A 15,531-nucleotide genomic window follows, 5' to 3' on the forward strand; every position below is an offset into this window, starting at 1 on the left:
TTTTAAATCATCGAACCGAGCGGTCCGGAATACATCTAAAAGCAGAAATAGATAAGGCAGCGGAATTCAGGCAGCGGCATGCCATTGCCACAGGCAACGACCGTACTAAGACCTACTGAGCGCCATCGTCTTCATCTCCCTCCTGGTAGTAGGCATAGGGATCCTCCGAATCTTCATCTCCCGCTTCTGATTAATTTTATATTTGCAAGGGTGAGTACCAACCGTACTCAGCAAGCCACCACAGCAATAATGCACATGACAAGGGAATCCAAAAGATGGCTATGGTTCTTTTGCGCAAAGCAACTTTTGTAATTCTTTTCACAAGCCTAAGACCTAGCATAAACTGATCAAGTTTTAATACCAGTGTTCACATTAAACAACGACGGTTCTGTCCACCATCCATTGTGATCCCAAGAATAGCTTCCCGCCATTGAGTCATCATGGTTTTCTGAGGACGTCCATATTCCTGCCTCTCAGGAAGTGGCTCCATCAGCATAATAAAAAAAAATCATCATGCAATATCCCATCCCTCACAAGTTAAAGAATTTAGAGTCTAGCCAAGTGTAATACATGTCCCGGTGCTCAATAACCGCGAGCACGGCTATTCGAATAGATTTGGTTTACTCACACTGCAGTGGATGTACACTTTACCAGCACTCCGCAACTGCCCAACACATGAGCCTCGTCCCAACACATGAGACGCGTCACGGCAAAGCTTTTCGATAACCTCGCATTGGCAGTACCCGCTCCATGAACTTTACATCCTCATACACTCTAGGCGTACACGGTTTCTAGCAGTGAGAGGAGTTTTGGCGCTCCAGGGAAGGGAAGACTCACACATGCATTAAGTTATAATTATGTTTAGATTCTCACATGGCAATCCTACCGATGGCGACACCACTGTAGACATCCGCCCCGCGGTCCTACCAATGGCTGCCCCACCATAGAGCCCCTGCCTCACACATCAAGAAACCACTATGCATGGATACTGCCTCCGCTCAGCTATCTACTCCGCTAGGTCTATACCCATTCGAGAAGTACGGTTGTACGGGGGTCGTTTCATGCTTAACTTCATGGCTCAGTCCTTAATTGACCAGGGACGGCACTAGCCTTCTTCCGGATACCACCCAAATCCTCCATCCGCCCCAGTCGAAAACATTTGTTTAGTTTCATTTTCCTTTCACAAATCATGTCATCAATATCATGGCAATGTGGCGCTCATGTCTCCACATGCCGTATCTCAATTACCTTCCCAAAGGTAATTGCCCAAGCATATAGCATTTGATAAATATGAGTATGCATAAATCTAGAGTAGCATTTCTAAGCATTTGTCATAGTTGACTAGGGACTCATACGTAAACATGGTTACGAAGGCATAAGGGGTAAACAATAATCAAAGCATGGCATAATCACAAGTAGGATGTTCATCATTGCATGTAATTTATTTGTAAACAAAATAATTTCGCAATTGGGACCAACATGTTCAAAGAATAGTAATGACTTGCCTTGCTCAAGGTCTTGCGGGTCTTGGTCCTCGCTTGGATCCGCAACTACCTCGGGCTCTACAAGTACGTGCGAAGAATCGATTTTGAATTCGGTTAGAATTCAAGTAAAATCCAAATAAATCCAAATGGGAGTCGAATGCGAAGGTCAATTCTTTTATATTAACTTTATTATTTGCGAACTAAGGCAAACCTAATTTCGATTTTTATATCCTAAACTATTTTGCGGTATAAATATTTTGTTATCATAAGTTTTTAATTTAATCTACCCGAGCATTATATCCATATAATAGGTTGGAAATTTCTATCGCAAGCTAAATATCGGACGGAATCCTAAAATTATCTTATAATATTATACGATTTAATTTTAGTCTAGGACTAAACGATTAAATATAATATACGACTAAAATTCCTAGTGATTAAATCCGAATTTATACCGTGAGTCGATTAGTTCTAGAGATTATTCAAAAATAATCTATAATAGTCTATAAGAATTCAGCTAATTGTTTAGTTATTAATTACGTCTAAATTACTACCGCGGATTGATTTCTTATAAAGATTACCAAGAATAACCCATAATAATCTACGATTATAGTATTATTTTGCAAATACTACCCTTTAGTTAATCCTATAATTAATTCCTAATATTTTTAAATGTCTTAAATCTCCCCCTAATTTCCTATTTATTTCCCTTTTCTTTTTCTCCTCTTTTTTTTTCTTCTTTTCTTTTCTTTTCCCTTTTCTTTCTCTTTTTCTCTCTTTCCTTTCTTTCCTTTTTCCCTTTTCTTTCTCTTTTTCTCTCTTTCCTTCCTTTTCTTTTTCTCTCCTTCCTCCCGGCTTCTTTCTCTCTTCCTCTCTTCTTTTCTCTTTCTCTCTCTCTCGGCTCCTTCCTCCCTCCCAGCGGCGATGGCGGTGGACGCAAGGGGAAAAAGGCGGCGGCTTACCGACAGCGACGGTCGGCGGCGACGACGGTGACGGCAGCGCACGGCGCGGCGGCTCCGGGGCGACGGCGCGGCGGCTTCGAAGGTGGCGGCGCGGCGGCACGACGACGGCGGCGCGTGGGGGAGGGGAAGAGGGAGAGGAGGAGGGAATGGAGTGGGGGAGAATGGAGAGAGGGGGGGTACTTATAGAGAGGAGGGGGAGAAGGAGAGGGGGAGGGGCGGCGGCTTGACGTGACGGCGGCGCATGGGCGGGACGACGGCGACGCGCGGGCGGCGACATGATGGCGGCGCGGGGCTCGACGCGGCGACAGCGACGGCGCGCGGCGATGGGACGGCGACGCGGTGCTCGAGATGACGGCGACGCGCGGGCGGCGAGCGAGCGGCGTGACGGAAGGGCGACACGACGCGCGCGGCGGCACGGGGCTCGGCGCGATGAACGGGCGGCGTGGCAGCGGCGCAAGGCGATGGCGACGGCGACGGTGACGGTGGCACGGGGCTCGGGGCGGCCGGGCGTGATGGCGACGGCGGTGCGGCGACGCGACGGCAGCGCGGCGATGGCGACGGCGCGGCAGCGGCGGCACGGGGCGCGAGACGGCGCGCAGGCGGCGGCGCGCGCGGTTAGGGCCAGGGCGCAGAGGTGGGAGAGGAGGGGAAAGGCTAGGGACTGCATCGAACACCTTCGCCACGATGAACAGTGCATTTTTTTTATTTATTCCGATTTTAGTTTATTTCCCGTATAAATTTGATTCTATAATTCCTAATCTTTGCATCCATGAATTTTACTCAACATTTGTGTTATTCCAACTAATGAATTCACTCAAAATTAATATTACCCATTTTTATTTTTATATAATTTATTTGAATTTTTAATTAGGTTATTTGAATTTTTAATTAGGGTTAATTCTTATTCCATCGCATTTAAATTTAATTGATACAAATATGGTGGCGATAATATTTTATTTATTCCTGTCCACACCTAATCTTTATTTTAATTTATATTTATTTTACGAATGTGTTTTTTTAAGGTTTATTCCTAATTAACTATTCTTTACTCGCGATTAATAAACTTCGAGGTCAAATCCAAATAAAATAGGCGAATAAGATCGGCATGATGCAATTAATTTAAAAAGTTTTTGAAAGTCCGCATTTTTTAGAGTTTTGATTTTGTCGGTCGAATTTTCAGGGTGTTACAGTTGAGTAAACCTAACTTTCTTCGTAACACCACATATAATTACTATTGTTGCACTTTAGACTAGGGCCGACAATTTGGGACTTTATTCTTGCTTTACCCAAGCCATGAAGCAGCAGTCGACTGGAGCATCGTGCGAGATAAAAGATCGGTATGGCAGCAATTGGGTATTGCATCATGCTAAATAAAAGATCAGTGCGATGATTTGTTCTTGCGTTTTGGTATTTTACAAGTGTGAGTTAAAAAAAGAAATAATTTCGTATTTTCATATTTGGTGGCAAGGGCTTAAGTGGTGGTGGAAGCCCTAAGAGCAATTCGACATCTCCTACTTTATGGTAGCAAATATGCAAAATTTTTAGCCAACCCACATTGTTCTTGGGTCAAAGCCATCATGGCAGCTCAGGTTGTTTAGCCCCGGTACAAAGTGCCAAGAATGATAAGCATACGTGGTGTTAAGTGAAAAGATTGGCTTACCCCTAATTCATTGTAAAACTTTGACTAATAAAGATGGCCGAAAGTGAAATATACTCTTATATTTATATATGATAAAATAATAAATTATAAATGTGGCTTGAGCTATTTCGCGAGCCAAGTCGAGCTAAGCTTTTTTCTCGTTAACTTTAACGAGCCAAGCCAAGCTAGCTCATTAAATAATAATGTCGAACAAACCGAGCCTTAACGAGCCGAGCTGGCTCGTTAATCCATTCTTACTTGAGGTGAGGCTATTGGAGGTGGAAACCTAGTGGTGAGTAGTTATCATCATAGGAGCGAGGCGTTCGGGCATCACGGTGCAAGAGGAGGGCGCTAGGCTAACATTGGTGGAAAGTGGCCTGCATATGGCGAAAAGAGATGATCAGGATGGGAAAAAACTCATTGCATCTTTTTATTACATTATTTTTTTTAAATGTAGATCACAGTGGTCAATTGTGTAAAATTATTTTCTTAGGTCGGCACGGTCATTCTTCGCAGTGTTTGAGAACGATTGTGATGTTGGTGGACTTGTCAGTACTACGATACCCATTTTTCCGGGCGGTTAGAATGATTATCCTGTGCGGTCACCTGGCCCGCCTGCAGCTCCTCGTCTGGAAAAATCATTATTTTCACGTGCGGGCGGGCCGACCGCACGGGATAATCATTTTTCCGTGCGGTCGGGTTAAGTGGACCGTATGGGATAATGGTCAAATAATGCAACCCGCACAGAACCAAAAAAACAAAAAATAATAATAAAAAAGAAAATCGCCACCCGCTCGCATCCGTCCGTCGCCACCGCGAGCTGACGAGCCCGCCCGCCTCCCCCGAGCTCGCCGGCGACGGATCCACTTCTACCGCGCCCACCGACGACGGATCCGTCTCCCCCGAGCCCGTCATCATTGTCGCGAGCTCGCCGAGGTCCGCTGTCGAGATCGTCGTCGAGGCCGTCATCGTCGTCGTCGAGGCGGGCCTCCCGAGGCAGCGGCGAGGGCGAGCGGCCGCCGCGCCTCCGCCAGTAGCCGCCGCCTCGCCCGGCCACCGCCTCGCCCGCTCGCCACGCCGGCCCGCCGCGTCGCCCGGCCGCCGCCACACCCGGCTCGCCGCGCCGGCCTGCCGCCGGGGAGGAGGGGAGGGGGAGGAGTGGAAGGTGTGGAGGGAACCATAGGGGGGAAGAGCCGAAGAGATAAGGGAGAGAGAGGGGGTAGTTGAGAGATAATAAAAGGGAAGAAAGTAAGAGATAGAGGATGAGAAAAATTTGAAGTGGATGGGAGGGAAAGGAGGGAGGTATTTTCCTGTGCGGTTCACTCTAAAAGCCCGCACAGAAAAATCGATTTTTCTGTGCGGTCTACTTAAATCGACCGCACGAGATAATGATGATTATCCCGTGCGGGGGCGATAGTCCCACGCTGGTACTCTTATTTTTCTGTGTGGTTTCACTTACGAACCGCTTGGAAACAAAAGGGGGTGGCGTCCAGGATAATCTATCATGTAGTAGTGTGTTTTTTTTATTTTTTTCATGTTTTAAATTTCAATAATATAAAGAAGCGTGTGTAGATGGATTGTTTTCGTTCTATTCTGATCCAAGGGAGCTATGTTTGTCGCTTAGTCTTACCTTGCATGATCATATTCTTTTTGCTGGGTCTCCGAGGCCATTAACCCCCTTTATTAGCTTAAGCACGCTCTGCTACATATATACTTTTGTCTTTGTGTTACTCTACGGCTCAGGAGATGCAGTCCTGTCACAATTCGATAGCACTAATTAACACTATCTAATCAATGCATCATAGTATATGATCCAAAATGCAAATCAATAAGTACGTACTCCCATCTCAACTAATATTGGAGTAGTGTGATCGATTATTGTCGGATATATATGACATGCGTTTCTCTTAAGTTTCGATTATTCTCGTATCCTCAATCTGTTACTCAGTAGGCAACGACTGGTTTGTCGTTAATGCATGATCCCCTTATGATTTTTTCTTTCATGTGTGATTTTCTCATGCATGACTCCATACACTATTACCGCTGCCTCCTCTTTGATCCGTTTCCATTTCGCATACTCATTCAATGAGGTTGTTGCTCACTAGCTTACTATGAGCTAGATTATTATGCAAGCGATCAGTGTGACTGTCATGATTTCGTCCATTTTTTTTCTTCTCTTATGTGCTTTCACGCATTGTTCGATACACTATATTCGTTTCTTTGAGATTCTCTTTGTTTGTAATCTCAATTGAGTCATGTCCTGCTCTCTATTTGCGCTCAGTTGCGTACTTTGTTGCTTGATAGTACAGCCATTTTCATTTGCTGGTCTGTTGTTCGTCGATTCCTTTCTGAAATTTCTCTCATGTGTTTTCACGCGTTAATCTATTATCTACTTTTGCGTATAACTTCTCTTTCATCGCCGCCGTGTCCTTTTCTCTACATTTTCACACGGAGCAACGAAAAAAAAGAAAAAGTGGAGGGGGGGGGGGGGGGGCTAGCCGCGCGCACTCCCCTTAAGTCCCTCCTCTATTAGTTATTACTCCCCTTAAGTCCGTCCTCTATTAGTTATAGTATTAGGAAAAATTCTAAAGATTTTTCTTTTGGAGATTTTTTTACTAACAGATTAAAAATTTGTAAGCTAGATTTAAAATCTTTTGATTTAAGATTTAAATTTTAAAATCAAATTTTGAAAAAACTTTCAACTTAAATTCGAAAACTTTTAACTCAGATTTGAAAACTTTCAACTCAGATTCGAAAATTTTTAAGTCCAGATTCGAAAATTTGAAAACTTTCAACTTGAGATTTGAAAATTTTCAACTCGAGATTCGAAAACTTTTAAGTCCAGATTTGAAAATTTTGAAAACTTTCAACCTGAGATTTGAAAATTTTCAACTCGAGATTTGAAAACTTTCAAGTCCAAAATTGAAAATTTTTAAGTTAAGATTTAAAAATTACCAGTAAACCAATCACTAGTAAAAACAGGATACTAATCACTAGTAAACTAATTACGATTTTTTCTCCTATCCGTGCGATAGCAAACCGCGGAAAAAAAGAGAGAAGAAAACAGCGGTAGAAAAAACTGCTAAAAAAAGAAAAAGAAGAGAAGAAACGCGCACGCGTGCCGTGGGTCTTGTGGGCCGAAAGTGAGCGCCCGCAACCCGCGCGCGAGCTAGCATTCCTGAAAGGAGTAAGTTCATCTGAGGTCCCTTAACTTGTCAACGAATCCGATTTTCGTCCCTCAACCCAAAAATAGCATTCCTGAAAGGAATAAGTTCATCTGAGGTCCCTTAACTTGTCAACGAATCCGATTTTCGTCCCTCAACCCAAAAACCAGACACAACGAGTCCCTCAAGTATTAAAACCGGTGCAGATTAGATCCCTCGGCGGTTTTGAGGGTGGTTTTGGCTGACGTGGCGCCTACGTGGCTAATTTGACTCGGTCTTCATCTGACGTGGCATTGACGTGGTGCTTACGTGGTAATTTGATCCGGAAAAATAATAAAATCTATGGGACCCACATGTCAGTTTCACACACAAATTAATTAAAAATAGTAGGGCCCACGTGGAGCCCACATGTCATCCTCACCCCTCTTCTTCTTCCTCCTCCTCTCTACCTATCTACCCTCTCCTCTCTCCAGGCACGACGGAGAGTAAACTGCGCGCGGCGGCCGGCGGGAGATGGCCCTGGCTGCGGCGGCGGCGGGAGAAGAGCTGCACAACCTCGGCCCCGCCGCCGCCGACTCCTTCTGCGCGGCCGCGGCCTTCTTGGTCCTCTGCGGCGCGCGTCGCCGCCGCATCCTTTCCTTCTCGACAGCATCCTCCGTCAGGGCACCCGGAGCCCCCGGCAGCGGCGGCGGCGAGAGCGGAGGCGGAATTGGGGGAGGTGCGGCGGAAGCCGAATCGGCGGAGGCGGGCAGTCTCCGCAAGTTACAGGCGATAGATGCCGGAGAGAGGGAGCGCGGGGCAGCGACCGGCGGTGGATGACGATCTTGACGCCGTCGAACACGACCGACTCCTTGGGTATGTAGTATGTACACCAAGAACTCGCCATACCGCTTCGGGGCAGGTGCCAGCCGTACTGCCGCCTAGCCGTGGCGTCCTCGAAGAACACGGCGAGGATGGCGTCGAACGTCGAGCGCCGCATCGGCTTGTCCCCTGAATGGGCAGAAGCAGCCAAATCTAACGTGTGTTATGAAAAATCCACACGAACAAGATGTGATGTGCAGGGACATGTGACGGTGTCCTCGAAAAACACTGGGACATGCCGCCGGAGTAGTCCACGAAGACGCATGCATCGATGCGGTTGGCGGCTTGGCGCACTCGGAGAGGAGGAAGAAGGGAGGGCCACCCACCTCGGCGGGTGCCGGGGAGAAGGACAGGCGCGGCGAACGCGACCGGCGGCAAGCGGGGGAGGAGCGCGGGGGTGGCACAGTCGCCGGAGCCGTGCCTCCGCCGCTGCCCGCTCCTCCGTCCTCTCCCGCTGGCCGCCGCGGCGCCGCTGACTCTCCGTCCATCCGTCGTGACTCGTGAGAGAGGAGAGGGTAGATGAGGAGAGAGGAGGAAGAAGAAGCAGCATGTGGGGCCCACGCGGGCCCACTTTTAAAATTAATTTTGTGCGAGAAACTGATATGTGGGTCCCATGGGGTTTATTATTTTTCTGAATCGAATTGCCACGTAAGCGCCACGTCAATGCCACGTCAGATGAAGACCGAGTCAAATTAGCCACGTATGCGCCACGTAAGCCAAAACCACCCTCAAAACCGCCGAAGGACCTAATCTGCACCGGTTTTGATAATTAAGGGACCCGTTGTATCTGGTTTTTTGGTTGAGGGACGAAAATCGGATTTGTTGACAAGTTAAGGGACCTCGGATGAACTTATTCCTTCCTGAAAAAGTTGTAGTTAGCCTTGGTCGTCAGGGTGCCAAGAGGCCGAGCTAGGCTCACCAGGCCTCCACGTACGGCGTCGCATGGTACAGTACCGGTGACGTTTCAAAACTAGATTCTTTTGTTATATAGAGGTCGTTTGGGGAAAGGATTCTAATGGCTTAAGAGCAAGGATAATAATACAGCCAACTACTTACTTATAGTTTATCTATCAGCTCACTTATATAGTGGTTAACTCTTCACTATAAATATATGGTCCACATGTCTGTCTCACAGATTTTCTTGGTTCCTGTGCCTAAGCCGGCTGTAAACTTACAACCCGCTTCTCATCTCTCTTCTCTTTTCTCCCATCCACCTCAGCATTCAGCCTTCTTATAGCCTATTATACTTGCTCTAAGCGGACGTCCACCTACAGCCGTTGCCGTCAGATCGGCTTTGAGATGCGTGCGTACACAGTCCAACTCTTTAAGTATTCCAGTGTATTCTTCTCTTTGATATGTTTTTCTGCACTCCGTACTGATGCATTCAGTCAAATCATATTGACCCACCTGCTGTGCTACTGGAGACAATACAAGTACTTCGTAGTAGCAATTGAGCACCGAGCAGGCGAGCACCCATCTTTCTTCTTTTCTTCACCCATCTTTCTTCTCAGATAGTGTTTACAAATTACACCAACAACACTTCTCACCGAAATCTTAAACTAAACTTGAAACCATAACTTTCTCTCAACTCAAGTCTCTCTAAAACCGATATCGAAAGGCCACATCCTCCCTCTCTATTTATACATGAGGTAGGTTGTACAAAGCCCACGAATCTAACACAACTTAAGACTCCCAACCACGTGTAAAACCCTCTATTACAAGTATACAACTTATCCCTTTCCTTATCTCTATCAATCTTCCCAAATTCGGACTCTTTTCCAAGTTTGACTACTCTTTCTATACGTACATAAACCCTCTTGTATACCATATGGATTCTTCATCACCACATGTATTGTTCTCTAGCCTTCTAGTATCCCGCATGATCTCTTGATCCCTGAACGTCTACTTTTCCTAAGTCGACTAAGATCTATCACCGGCAACACTCTCCCGAGGCCTCAAGCAACACCTGCACATGCAACAACCAAAAAACCATATTCCAAGCACAAGTTCGTCTCGATTTGACTCACATTAGCATCACAATAGTATCCATACGGATAGAAACCATCTAGAAGTCAAATTCTCGAAGGAAACATCCAAAATCGACAATACAACCCGAAACCGACATTGAACCGGAATCTGTCGGTCAGACCATCGGGCTGGCCGGTCTGATTGCCGCAATACCTACAATCTAACCGGCGGCACCCAGCCGGTCTGACCGCCCGGGGTCAACAGCAACATCACCTCACAAAACAAATCATCTATTAAACTCCAAAATCTCATCACAAGAAACCAATCTTTCACATATGAAATATCGCAAACCATCATTGTTTTCATCATAAAAATCTAAATCAACTCCTTAATTTTACACATGTTTAAGGAGTGATATATTTCATATTAATTTATGTTGTTATTTTTTAAAATTTTATTAATAACTATTTAGATGACATACAAATAACCACGGATGAAAATCCATATCCCTGTACAGAAAATATCCAGCACCAACTTGTACAGAACAAACCTGAAAATCATCTACACGAGCTCCCCGTTGTTATTCATGTCGCTCGCGCCAGCGCAGGACAAGATGGCGGCGGCGGCCTCCTCCTCCTCCTCCATGGTGTCCGACAACCTCCTCCTCTTCGTCTCCGGCAGCCAGGTGACGAACAGCCCGAGGCAGCCGACGGCGAGCCCGAACACGCCGAACGACCAGTAGCTCCTCTCGCGGCCGAGCGCGACGAGCATGGGCGCCACCACGCCGCCCAGCACCGCCGCCTTTCGCACCAGCCCCACCGCCGAGTTGCGCACCGAAGTCGGGAACAGCTCGATGGAGTACATGAGCATCACGTCGTACGCCGCGCACGACGCGAAGAAGGAGGCCAGCTCGGCGGCGAGGCGCAAGCCGCCGGTGCCGGCCTCCTCGTCCGGGATGACGACGCACGCGAGGCTGCACAGCCCGGACGCCGTGGTGAGCGCGACCACCGAGCTGCGCCGGTTGAACCTGCCCATGAGGAGCCACGAGAGGACGGACGACGGGAGCTCGGCCGCCGCGTTGTACGCCACGCTCAGGTAGAGGTCGGAGCTCAGGCTGCCCACGCTGAGCGGTAGCCCGTAGTAGACCACACCGACGCCGAAGCTGGCCGTCATCATCGCCGCCAGCCTCTGGAACGCCCACCGCCGCTCCCATATCAACCGCAGCGAGGCGAACATGCCGTCGCCGCCGGCCACGCCGTCGCCGACCTCCACAGCGCACGCGTCCAGCATGGAGAAGCTCGACGTTGTAACGCCTTCGCCGCCGTTGAGCGACGCGATCTGCCGCAACGCCTCGATGGCCTCCTGCTTCCGTCCGCGCACCAGCAGCCACCGCGGCGACTCCTGGACGAGGAAGTAGAGTAGGACGGCGTAGCAGAGGGACGGGAGCGACGTCCACACGTACATGGTCCGCCACGACGCCTCGCGGAGCGTGTACGCGAGCGCCGGGAGTGACATGAACCCGACGGAGAACAAGACGAACCCGGCGACGCTCACCGTGTTGCGCCACCACTTCCCGACGAGCTCCGTGGACAGGACCATCGCGGAGGTGCCCACCATGGACCTGCCGAACCCGCTCACGAACCGCAGGGCGGCGTACACCCACACGTTCGGCGAGAAGGCCGTGAGCACGCCGGCGACGGACATGGTCGCCAGCGAAAGGACGAGCATCTTCCTGCGTCCCAGATGAGTGTCGGCGAGCGTCGTGAGCAGGAAGCCCCCGGCGAGGTTGCCGGCGAAGAACGACGACGCCGGGAGGGAGACGAGCGCCGGGCCGCCGCCGCCGCACTTGAGCGCCCACTCCGACACCACCGACGTCTCGGTCGGGCGGTCCCACTCCCACGTGCCGGGCGGGAGCGCGCACGGCGAAGCGGCCGCCGGCGAGCAGGACGAGCCGGGGTCGCCGCCCGCGGCGGCCGCAACGCCGGTGCAGTGCCATGTGGGCTCCGCGTCCGTGAACACGGGCATGAACACCTGCTGCGCCTCGAAAGCCCAAGCGAAGGCCAGCAACATGGCCGTGAGCAGCTGGCGGGCGCCGGTGGCGCCGATGTACGTCTCGATGGCGTCGTCGATGGACAGTGCCTTGGCCGGCTTTGCTTCATGGCTCGTCAGCAGCGGGGTGGTGGCCGCGTCGGCCATTATCAGCTTTGGTTACTGATCTTCCTCACGATCGATGGAACTTGCTAGTGGTGGTATTTATATGTCAAAAGCCGGTGTAATACTTCAATCCAGGATTTAAACTAAATAAGTGATAATTATTCATAAAAGAAATTACATCACAATACAACTAAAATTGAAGCATTTTACATGGCATACAAACATATTTATATGTTTTTACTGTAGAAAATAATATTTATGTGCCTATTATTTGTAATTGGCTAAAGATTTTAGTATTCTAAATTAAATTTAAGTGCAGAGGTAAATCAAGCATTATCATTTACAGGAAAATGGATATTAGTAGCAGTAAACAACAATATGCGGCTTTTGGAACAGTCGAGCCGTCTAAATCTCTTGTATTTTTTTTTTTGTTTTAGCTTGTATTTCTTTGTATTCAAACGTAGTTAGTTTTGGAAGCTTTAAATGGTTACATCAAATGCTTGATCATTTCAACTAATCACATAACTGGAGAATTAATTACAATTAATTACTTTAGGTGTTAAACAGGAAATGCACTGTTGGGGGAGGCCAAGCCTCCCTCCGCCCATGCGCGCCCGCACCGATTCTTGTTTTAAAACCAGCCCCGAAATCACATCGGAAACCAAACAAATGTGATGTTTCTTTGTGTACCTTTTTCTTCTAAATTTGATATAAATAGTTATGAAAAATTCTGAAAAGAATTGATAATGTAGAGTATAGTGATATTTAACAATTCATCAAAAATTAAGTTCAAATTTGATCTACGCGTCAAGAAAAAAAACAAATTCATATATGTAAATAATACGCTACTACTCATACACTGAATTTGTATTTATTTTTATATCTCGACGTATGAGTTGAATTTAGACCTAAGATTGTACAGAGTTGTATTGATACGTTGTATGAGTGTAGTCAATTTTTTCTAGAATTTTTCTTAACCGTTTGGATGGGCATCTTTAGTCCCGGTTACATACCCGGGTTTAAAGGGGGTTGCGAACCGAGAGTATCGTGGGTTTCTCTAGTATAGTGATAGTCGATTTATGCCGTTGGCTCCACCACTAATTTGTCTTGATGCTTCTTACTTCTCAGTGCTAGGGTGAGTGCCACTGTAGTATTGCAACACACAAGTTGCTACATGTATAGATAACCCATAATCAACTGAAACAACATATATGAAATAAAAATAGATGGGATCTTTTTCGTTTTAAAGGGGCGCGGAAGGTTCAATTTTATATGGCAACATATCCTATGCACACAGGCCCTCACGTGTACACACGTGCACATCAACTAAAAAATGTCACCAAATAATCTAGAAAAATCATACACATACTTTCAATTGTATTACACTTAAGGTTAAAATCTTAACATCAAATTCATTATATTTTAGCCGTAACAAAAAAAACAAAAAATCTGACAGTTTTAAGGTTGCAATTTTGTCAGAATTTTATCTTTTTTGTTATTCTCTATGTAGAATGAATTTGAAGATGCGACTTTGCACGTATATGTAATACTATTTAAAGTACATGTATGAATTTTTCTAGAATTTTTTATGATAATTTTTAGTTGGTGTACACGGTGTGTACACACGAGGGCCTGTGTGCATAGGATACGCTCCCATTTTATATATACTTTCCATCTATGGTCCATGTAAGTAATTCTTGCCGATGTAGCCAGCAAGAGTAATTTCTCTGCTTCATGTAAATTTAAGAGTGTTATATAAGCTCAGGCATGAATACTGAAATGTGCAAATTCCACACACACACATGCACACTGGGATGTAAATATTCTGTAGATATATGCTCGGGCATAAATACTGTAATAAGATACAGTCCCAACTAATTAAAGATAGTTAGTAGTGGAGTACTCCCTCCATTTCAAATTGATCTACATATAGTTTTTTAGTTATTCCTAAATGATCTATATATTTATGTTTATTTGTTGAGTCTATTCGTTATTTGTGCATTGGAGTAAATGGACATTGATGCATGCATCCATGCACACAAGTATTTATAACCCACGTTCAATATCTTGATTTGCTATTGGCTAGAAAATATTGAGGATGGTGCATGCATTGAGTTTATTGCTAGAGTAAATATAGTATGAGAGAGTTATTAGCTTTTCTTGGTTTTGATGTACCTATGAAATATGTAGATTAATTTGGAATGGAGTGAGTAATTAACAAGCTGCTCGTGTTACATGCTGGCAGCTGATTGGAGGTCGGGTTGCCCGCGAAACGATTGGGAATTAATACCAGCTCATATATAAGGTGGAGAGCCGCACAAAGAGGTCTAGTACGCGGATGTTCGCCAGTAGCCAGTCGCGCGAACCGTTCCCACGATCTTTCTTTCATTCGTGCGCCTAACCACGTTTATGCATGCAAATATGGAGTGGAGTATATGTTATGACATGATCACGTGGGAGTTGCTTCAAGATTTTTCCACACATATAATGTTATTTATTTTTTCTGTAATCACGTTCACGGTGGACGTCCCTCTTTTTTATTTTTTGAAAAGGCTCTTTGAAAAATATCCTTTCTTTAACTTTTTTTCTCTATTGAATTTTCTACATTATTCTTTCTAATTAGATATATAAATTCTCGTACATAAGTTAAAGTTGTTTTTATATAGAGAGTTTATATGCATGCATAAAGTATTTATATATAATGTTTATATGTGTAAAGTTTCTATGAAAGGAGTTTCTATATGTAAAGTTTCTATAGAAAATTTTATATACCACTAAATTTGCAAATTGAAATATAAAACATATTAAGCGAGAGCCCTATCGATCTCAAGCGTTGGAAGCAGGGGCGCAACTATAGGGGGTGCCGGAGGGGGCCAACACCCCCCTATCCGACACCCCTCCCTGCTATACTAACTAGCATATTAGCATATTAATTAGTCCATTATCAATAAACATGATATAGAAAATTAATCAATAAGAAAGAGACAACGCAAATCAACTTCTCGTCTTCATTGCTTCGGCTTCCCAAGTCTCTCCGTCCTCCCATTGCGTCTAGATGTCGAGCATGGTGTCTCAGGTATGGAACTATCAAACATCCAATGATACAGCTAAAGAGCTAAATTCAAGCTTTTTTATGGCAGAACACATTGTCGACGGGGGATACCCGTAGACCGGATATAGAGGGTATTGGGGTACGTTGGTACAAGGATACGTAGTACGACATCAAGCAAACAACAAAAGACAGATTATACTGGTTCAGGCCCCTTGGTAGGTAATAGCCCTAATCCAGTTGGTATGGA

General features: G+C 46.1%; 1 protein-coding gene across 1 annotated transcript; it reads right to left on the minus strand.

Annotated features, from left to right (window-relative positions):
• Nucleotides 1–10,444: 10,444 nt before the first annotated feature.
• LOC127780463 (organic cation/carnitine transporter 2-like) lies at nt 10,445–12,279 on the minus strand. The gene has a single exon (XM_052307369.1). It carries the CDS (start codon nt 12,272–12,274, stop codon nt 10,640–10,642), a length of 1,635 nt encoding a protein of 544 aa, XP_052163329.1. The 5' UTR covers nt 12,275–12,279; the 3' UTR covers nt 10,445–10,639.
• Nucleotides 12,280–15,531: the final 3,252 nt, after the last annotated feature.

The sequence above is a fragment of the Oryza glaberrima genome, chromosome 7, assembly GCF_000147395.1.
Source record: "Oryza glaberrima chromosome 7, OglaRS2, whole genome shotgun sequence".
Classification (NCBI taxonomy): Eukaryota; Viridiplantae; Streptophyta; class Magnoliopsida; order Poales; family Poaceae; genus Oryza; species Oryza glaberrima.